An 8,761-nucleotide genomic window follows, 5' to 3' on the forward strand; every position below is an offset into this window, starting at 1 on the left:
ACTCCTAACATTTTGATTAAGGCAACTTAATCAACTCAACTCCTAAAATGCAACCTCCTAAGCAACAAAATCAATTTTAACAATCATCCAGGTATGCAATAAGTGCCCCTGCGGGGCCACCTATCCAAAAGCAAATGAAGCCTAAATTATCAGCCTCAACAGTAGAACTTAAGCAACTTAACTCCTAACATTTTGATTAAGTCAACTTAATCTACTCAACTCCTAAAAGGCAACCTCCTAATCAACAAAATCAATTTTAACAATCATCCAGGTATGCAATAAGTGCCCCTTCGGGGCCACCTATCCAAAAGCAAATGAAGCCTAAATTATCAGCCTCAACAGTAGAACTTAAGCAACTTAACTCCTAACATTTTGATTAAGTCAACTTAATCTACTCAACTCCTAAAAGGCAACCTCCTAATCAACAAAATCAATTTTAACAATCATCCAGGTATGCAATAAGTGCCCCTGCGGGGCCACCTATCCAAAAGCAAATGAAGCCTAAATTATCAGCCTCAACAGTAGAAATCAAGCCTAAAATGCATGCAACTTCATCTGCAACTATCTACTTCTTAAATCAAACAGTACATGAAAAATCTACAAAGAATAACAGTCAACACTACATGATAAATCAAGAGCTTAGGAGTTTATAACAGTCACTAACTAAAATATACAAAATAACACACATATACATATTCAAATTCATTTAAATCGAAGCACACAAATTATCATACGAAGAGCAACAATTATCCAAATCAAATGTATTTAGGGTTTTACAAAATAAAAATTGAACAAATCGAACAAGGCGAACACAACAGCTCGGGACTGAGATTACAAAACTTCACCTGATTAAGCAAGTGAACAGAGTGAAGAAGCTTCGCCGATGAAGAAGCTGATGAAGATGAGAGATGTTGCGAAGAAGAGAGACGTTGTGAAGAAGAAAGAGGTGCTCGAAGAGAGAGGTGCTCGAACAAGAGAGAGGTGGTCGAAGAGAGAGCTGATGGAGACGTGAGTGTGCTAAGCCCAATACACTACTGAACGTATTTTTAAAATACTTCCCCAACTGTATAGTATAAATGATATTAAAAGCTGATGGTTTTAAAAGAGGTAGTAAAAGTGAAAATTCTTTTAATTGGGGTAATAAAAATAGAAATAAGATTTAAAAAACAATATACAAGACAATTCCCCAAAAAAAAAAAGAGAGCCTTTTTGCTTAAATGCAATTTTTGAGCCAAAGCTAATATTTCTTAATTTTTTTTAAATTTATTGAAACTTATTACTCCTTCCGCCCCTGAGTTGTATACCCAAAGAACACGAAACATACTTTAATATTCTTCTAAAATATAATTTTATAATTTATGTTTAAGATTTTTTTCTAATTAAAAAAATTTAAATATATTCTGAAAAATTTAAAAAATAAATTATAAAACTACATTCATTAAAACATTAAAATATGTGCTGAATAGTAAATGAATAGAATAAAATGAAGCTGAGAGAGTATCAAAATTTTACTCCCTCCGTCCCAGCCAATTCTTTACGTTTGGTTTGGGCACGGAGGTTAAGAAATATGTATAAAGTAGTGGAATAGAGAAAGAAAAGTGGGTGAAGTGGCGGGACCCATCAATTTTTAATGTATAAAAGAGAGATAGTGGAGTAAAAGTAGTGTGAAAAGGGAGTAAAAGTAGTGTGAAAAGGAAGAAAAAGTTGGGAAGTGGTGGGACCCATTTACTATGGTAAGTTTTGAAATGTAAAGAATTGGATGGGACATCCCAAAAAGGAAACTGTAAAGAATCTGGTGGGACGGAGGGAGTAACAAAAATATATTGTTACTGTTTATACTAACCAGAATCTAAACAAAGTTAGATAACCTCACAATCCACATAACTCGATACATTTCCAACCTGGAAATTCTGACAACCTAATCCCATTTCATAATTTTAATAGCTTATTTTGTGGGTTAAGGAATCGATGTTAAGATAATTGAGAAACGTACATGTCATGTGGCATGCCAACCAAAACATACGGTAACACCTAAAATTCCACAAAAGTAATGACCCTGGTTGACTTGAAATTTAATTTACGATATATCAGAATAAATCTAGAAATTAATAATTCGTGGTGCACGCCTTGGCTGGTGCCATCTCAGGAAGGTGTGGAGCACACAGTTAATCAAGTTCAAGATTTTGCTGATATTATAAGACAGTGCGATGCTCAATATTCTCGATAGGATTATAAAAGTAGGAGGAGCTGACTAGTTTAACTAAACTTTAATTCCGATTTCGATTCTAGAACTTGGTTGCATGGTCTACTTCCCATATGTATTCACCCTCCGGTTATTATTATTTTTTTTTAAAATTTTTTCTGAAAATAACAAAATTTTACAGTATTAAAAAATAATCTTACATTTTTTTTTGATCAAACTATAATATAATCATAGTATCTATGCGATGCCTAAATTCTGATATAAGTGAGAATCGAATCTGACACCTCGGGGACGACTGACGTATAGTTTTACCACTGAGCTACTCTCAACCCATATAAACATGTTTTATGTTATATATAACATAAAACATTAGGATGAATCGGCTGATGCAAAATACGAGAGATACTTTCTAAAATATTTAATTAAGATACTCCCTCCGTCCCCTTTTACTTGTCCCTTTTGAAAAAATAACGCATCTTAAGAAAATGTTAGGTGGATATCTTGTTTTCATACATATGCCTAATAAATGTAATGAATTAGATAGAGTTGTGTATATATATATGCTAGTCAAACATTGGAAGTTGTTATATTTTGAAAAAACATACAAAAAGTTGCTTTGAAAAGAGAAGTGGACAAGTAATTTGGGACAAAAAAAATTTTCAAAAGGGACATGTAAAAAGGGACGGAGGGAGTATATGTTTTCGATCGATATGATTTATATCGTTTTTTGATCGAGTTCTCATTCGTTCAAAAACTAAAGATTGAATCAGATTGATAATCTAATTTTAATTAATAAGCTCAAATAATGATTTGAACTATCATCCGTCATCTTGATATGCAAAATTATAATTCAAACTTATTTATGATTTTAATCTTAAATAAAAATATATATTCTATCCGAAAGAAAGTTGAACACCATATAATACTCCTCATTACCGAGTGGATTAGCTTATCTTGACAAAATCGTTAAATCGAAGTCCATGCTCACAAGTCTTCGATAACATGGAAGTTTCCATAGATATCCACTCCTTTACATAGTATTTACACGACTCACATGAGCTGTATATTTCTCATTGTAAACATCACAAGTTTCAAGATGGAGCATTATCTTATTCTTACTTTCTTACCCTCAACGTCATGGAATCGGTCATCTTTGGTTGGACAATCCACTTTACACTTAACTAATATTCAACCATTTAAAGCTAACCGCGTTACCAACTTACCATCATACATCTATTACTACCATCTACCAACAGCACAACCCACTTGCATTATTTAAGTGTAATCCTAGGTTCCACAAAACTTTTTTATAATTTTTTGTCAAATAATGGGATAAATAAATTAGATAGCTTATGTATATACTAAAAATCGAGAATCGGACTTAATCGATGAAATTACGGAACAAGGATTAATCGGATTAATCGGAGATTTAATCAGTTCGGAGAGCTACGGAACAGGGATTAATCGGTGATTAATCACAGACTTTTAGAACAGAGATATATACTGGATTTCATTATTATTAATTTGAGCGTCAGCAAATAAATATTGTCAAACAAAATTTGAGAAAAAAGTTGGAATTTTTTTAGATATATACCAACATTTCCAATTATTTAATCTGTAACTGAATAAAGATTTCAAGAATATATCAGATACCTGTAGGGTTGAATCGATCAAATTAAAATATTGAGACCGTATCAGTATACACCCCAGAATATCGAATATCAAGGATAAAAACGTATTTAGCCTAATAATAAACAATGTTACTTTTATGCCATGATTAATATATAATCTAGATCCCACAGCCAACAGTCATAATTTTCAATTTCCAACTTTCAACTAATGCCATCCCATGTTTCAAACCAGCACCAAACCACCCAATATGCAGATGAACCAGCACCACCTTTGCTTTGTTCTCCCAGATGAGCCTGAAGATGAAGATGAATACGTTGATGTAACTCCCTCTGTAACACCCTCAAGAGAGCCGCCACCTCACCGCCGCCGCGCCTTCCTTGAAGTCCTTGTCCACAGCTCAGTTTACAGGTTTTTCGAGTCCAAATTTATCAGGATGGTCAGGTTTCGACAGCCCAAAAAATTGCCTTCAAGTGTGTACTTGGACACTGAGGGAGTCCAGATTCTTGAGAAGTTTGGAGGCAACAGCAATCCTAGGAACTTCAGCTATTCAGAGCTTTATATTGGATCCAAGGGCTTTAGCAAGGAGGAGATTCTTGGCAGTGGAGGTTTTGGCAGGGTTTATAAGGCTGTTTTGCCTAGTGATGACTCGGTTGTTGCTGTTAAGTGCTTAGCGGAGAGGGGAGACAAGTTTGAGAAGACGTTTGCTGCTGAATTGCTTGCAATGGCGCATTTAAGGCATAGGAATCTTGTTAGTCTTCGCGGGTGGTGCTTGTATGATGATCAGCTGTTTCTTGTGTATGATTACATGCCTAATAGCAGCCTGGACCGGCTTTTGTTCAGGCAGAAGGGGTTTAAGCCGCTTGATTGGGATATGAGGGTGAAGATTGTGAATGGCTTGGGAGCTGCATTGTTTTATTTACATGAGCAATTGGAGACTCAGATCATTCATAGAGATGTGAAGGCGAGTAATGTGATGTTGGACTCTGATTATAACGCGAGGCTTGGTGATTTTGGATTGGCGAGGTGGTTGGAACATGAGATTGATTACAAGATCAGCGCGCCTTCAGTGAAGCATGAGAAGCAGTTTCTTCTGCCACCAGATAAGTTTCGGCTAGTGGATACTACTAGGATTGGGGGCACAATTGGGTACTTGCCCCCGGAGAATTTTCAGAGACATGGTGCTGCAACTGCAAAGGGAGATGTTTTCAGCTTTGGGATTGTGGTCCTGGAGATTGTGGCAGGGCGGAAGGCGGTGGATATTACTCACCAGGATGATAGAATTGTTTTGCTTGATTGGGTACGAAAGCTGTCTGATGAAGGATCTGTTTTGGTAGCAGGGGATAGGCGGATTGCTGACGGATCTTACAAGGATTCTGACATGGAACACTTGATTCACTTGGGGCTTTTATGTACGCTTCATGAACCGCAATCAAGGCCTAATATGAAATGGGTAATGGAAGTGCTTTCTGGCAATCTCTGTGGGAAATTGCCTGCTCTTCCATCGTTTAGACATTACCCTCAATATATTTCGGTGTCAAGCAAAGATACTGATTCTAGCCACATAACCGCGACAGGGCCATCCAGCGCGACTTTCACAATTACCACTAATACTACTGATTCAGTCATAGGTGATTCTGATGCATATTTTACTGCTAAGGGGGAGACCTTATACGCGAGTGCTGAGACCAGCCCCTCGCGAAATGGTCGCTCCAGGTCAAAAGCTATGCCACTCATCAACATTCCGCGTGAAGTGAGTTTCAAAGAAATTATTTCTATAACAAATAACTTTTCAGAGTCCCACAAGGTGGCTGAAGTAGGCTTTGGAACTGCTTACCATGGTTTTCTCGACAAAAAAAAGCATGTTCTGGTGAAGAGATTGGGCACGACTATATGTCCTCAAGTGCGCTCACGCTTCTCATATGAACTGGAGAATCTAGGCAAGCTGAGACACCGGAACCTAGTCCAGCTTCGCGGATGGTGCATTGAGAACGGAGAAATGCTGGCTTTATATGATCATAATGCAACTAGTCTCTTAAGCCATTCTTTATTCCATCCAGCTCATAAAAGACATCGAGTCCTGCAATGGCATCAACGATACAGCATTGTCAAATCACTTGCTTCCGCTATTTGTTACCTGCACGAGGAATGGGATGAACAAGTACTTCACAAGAACATAAGCTCATCATCTATCTTTCTCGACTCAGACAGCAACCCGAGGCTCGGCAACTTTGCCCTGGCTCAATTCCTGACAAGAAACGAGGAACTCCAACAACCCGCTCCTCAGAAAGCCTGTGGCAACGACGGGATGTTTGGCCACATGTCCCCTGAATACATCATAACCAGCAAAGCCACCACAATGTCCGACATTTACAGCTTTGGTGTGGTTGTGATAGAGGTTATAAGTGGACAAATGGCAGTCGACTTCAGCAGGCCTGAGCCATTACTAATTCAACGAGTTAACGAGTTTGAAACACGTAAGAGGAGGTACGAAGAATTGGCTGATCATCGACTAGAAGGGCAGTACAATCACAAGGAACTAGTGAGGCTAGTGAAACTAGGAATGGCTTGTACACGTTCTGATCCGAAAGAAAGGCCAAGCATCAAGACTATACTAAGCATACTCAATGGCTACGACAGATGTTTCCTCGAAAAGGGGCTCAAGAAGGAGAGAAAGGAAGAATGGAAACATAACAACATGGATTCAATATCACTGGTTAAGAGACTTCAGGCATTAGGCATACAATAAAACCATTAGTACTTAGCAGCAATGTCATATCATACTGGTTGGTTTGTTTTTTTTTTCTTTTGAAGATTTGTAAATTAAATTTTTTGGGGTTGTTTAACATCAAGATATATGTAATCTAATGAACTTATATAGCAGATTTGTGATGAATGATGAGCTTTACATGCACAAAAATATTGAACTGATCACCCAAGGGTTTGAACATAACATGTTTGATAAAAAGCCCCAAAGAAAAACATATTTCATATTCATTATTTTTCAAAAAAAAAATCTGAATAAAAATATAGATGTTAAACTTTTATTCAGAAAAAGAAACTTTGAAAAATAATACGTAGAAATATGTTTTTTGTACGCCTCAAATTACGTGCACAAAGTCAAAGCGATTAATAAAAAGAAACGGAGGGGATCCGCAAATCAAACCCTATTCTCTCTTTTCTCTCTATTCTTGAAGTAGCCGTCTCTATAATCTGAGGGGCTTCCATCGGTTTTTACCGGTGGAAAGCCCCAATCTTTTCTTCTTTTTAACCGTCTTTGTTCATCTTTTGCTTTTGTTCAATAAGTTCCCAATTTATTTGGGTTTTGTTTGGTCTCTCCTTGTGTGAGAGTTTGATTTTGATTTTATTTACTGTTCGTCATGTCCGGGTATCCAGATCTGCAGGATTTTGATGGTGTTGATTTTCATGGTGTTGATTCGGTGATGAAGGTTATTATGGTGATACATCTGTGGTCGATTGCTCAAAACAACAGTTGGAGGATTACAATATGTATATATCTCTTCAAAAAATCGTTTGGTTGCCTATCCAAGATGGAAGGATTCAACAACGATATTATTATGCGTTTGTTCAATTTCGATCATGTATGTAGATGCCGTATGGCTTTTTATTATTGAATTATTTTTCCTTGTTCAAAAAAAAAGAAACGGAGGGAGTATATTTTAAAAAAGAAAATTTGAAAACTCAAATTAAATTAAATTCTTTAATAATACTTCGAGAAAATACAAAAATATGTTAGGTAAATACAGAATCCTGGGCATAGCAGCAACATCTTACAATATGATTGTCCTGCATTTCGCAATCACCTCGCTTAAGATGCAAATATTTTGTGCAGAATGTGCTGCACTTATCATTAGTAAAATCGCCTTGGCATGGCTGAAAGCAGTTGAGCCTTAATCCTTTTCGGTCCCCTGTGACAAATTAAATGAAAATAATTAGTTTCGTAAAATCGAAGTTGATCGTGACTGGTGATTGTATATAAATATTGTTTAACAAGATTTTATCAATAAAAACCGAAATTCTAGATTAAAAAAATGCTTAGAATTGAATATTTACCAAGAACACTGGGGCTTAACACAGCATCAGCATCGGTAGCAGTGCAACTAAGAGAAATTATGCTGAAGACAATCAGAAATAGAATCAGTGTTCTTGAGGAAGTCATTTTTGAGATTTTCAAAAGTGTAATTTTGTGATGTGTATTTTATAGGGATTTTAAAGGATTTTTTACTTTTATGTAATCGTATTAAATGCATGAGATACCAACGAGAGTTTAATATGCATTTAATTTGAGTTTTATTTACATTTTTTATGTTAGAGAATTTATGTATCTACATGTAAACACAACCAAATGATCGATAAATGAGGAGAGAGTACGAGGCCAGTCAAGAAAATAAAATTTTAATATTGCATATATTAGTGAAAACGTCCTATAATTCAAAACATTTATATCTTCCTAAAACGTTTACTAATACAAAACAGAGGGCAGAGTAAGATTTTAGTTTATACTACAAAATCTAGTAGATTCAATTATGATTTTAAGTTATACTTAAAAATTCGATGATATTTAATTGAAATTATTTAAAATTTATTAAAATTAGATGATATTCAATTGCTGATGAATTTTGTTGGACTTATAATCAGATCTTGGTAATTAATTATTTGCAAATTGACAACTTAAAACAGAATTGACAACTTAAAACAGACCTTTCAAGTGATGAAATAATTTTTAATGTATGAAATTGGTAAAATTTACAATTATGATTTGTGCAGTAACATTATTTTGTATTCATTCGGTTTAAGTTGGTATTTTCTTTAGCAGATTTGCGATGAATAGCATCAAGATATATGTAATCTAATAAACTTATATAGCAGATTTGTGATGAATGATGAGTTTTACTTGTACAAAACTAC

At 35.5% G+C, this 8,761-nt stretch overlaps 1 protein-coding gene across 1 annotated transcript; it reads left to right on the forward strand.

Annotated features, from left to right (window-relative positions):
* The first annotated feature begins 3,976 nt into the window (after positions 1-3,976).
* Positions 3,977-6,728, forward strand: LOC108199952 (receptor like protein kinase S.2). Its single transcript, XM_017367984.2, has one exon. The coding sequence runs from the start codon at positions 4,053-4,055 to the stop codon at positions 6,579-6,581; it is 2,529 nt and encodes an 842-aa protein (XP_017223473.1). The 5' UTR covers positions 3,977-4,052; the 3' UTR covers positions 6,582-6,728.
* Positions 6,729-8,761: the final 2,033 nt, after the last annotated feature.

The sequence above is a fragment of the Daucus carota genome, chromosome 8 (genome assembly GCF_001625215.2).
Source record: "Daucus carota subsp. sativus chromosome 8, DH1 v3.0, whole genome shotgun sequence".
Taxonomy (NCBI): Eukaryota; Viridiplantae; Streptophyta; class Magnoliopsida; order Apiales; family Apiaceae; genus Daucus; species Daucus carota.

Excerpts from the sequence above, each read along its gene's own strand:
- LOC108199952 (XM_017367984.2), top strand. The coding sequence starts at position 4,053 with ATGTTTCAAACCAGCACCAAACCACCCAATATGCAGATGAACCAGCAC.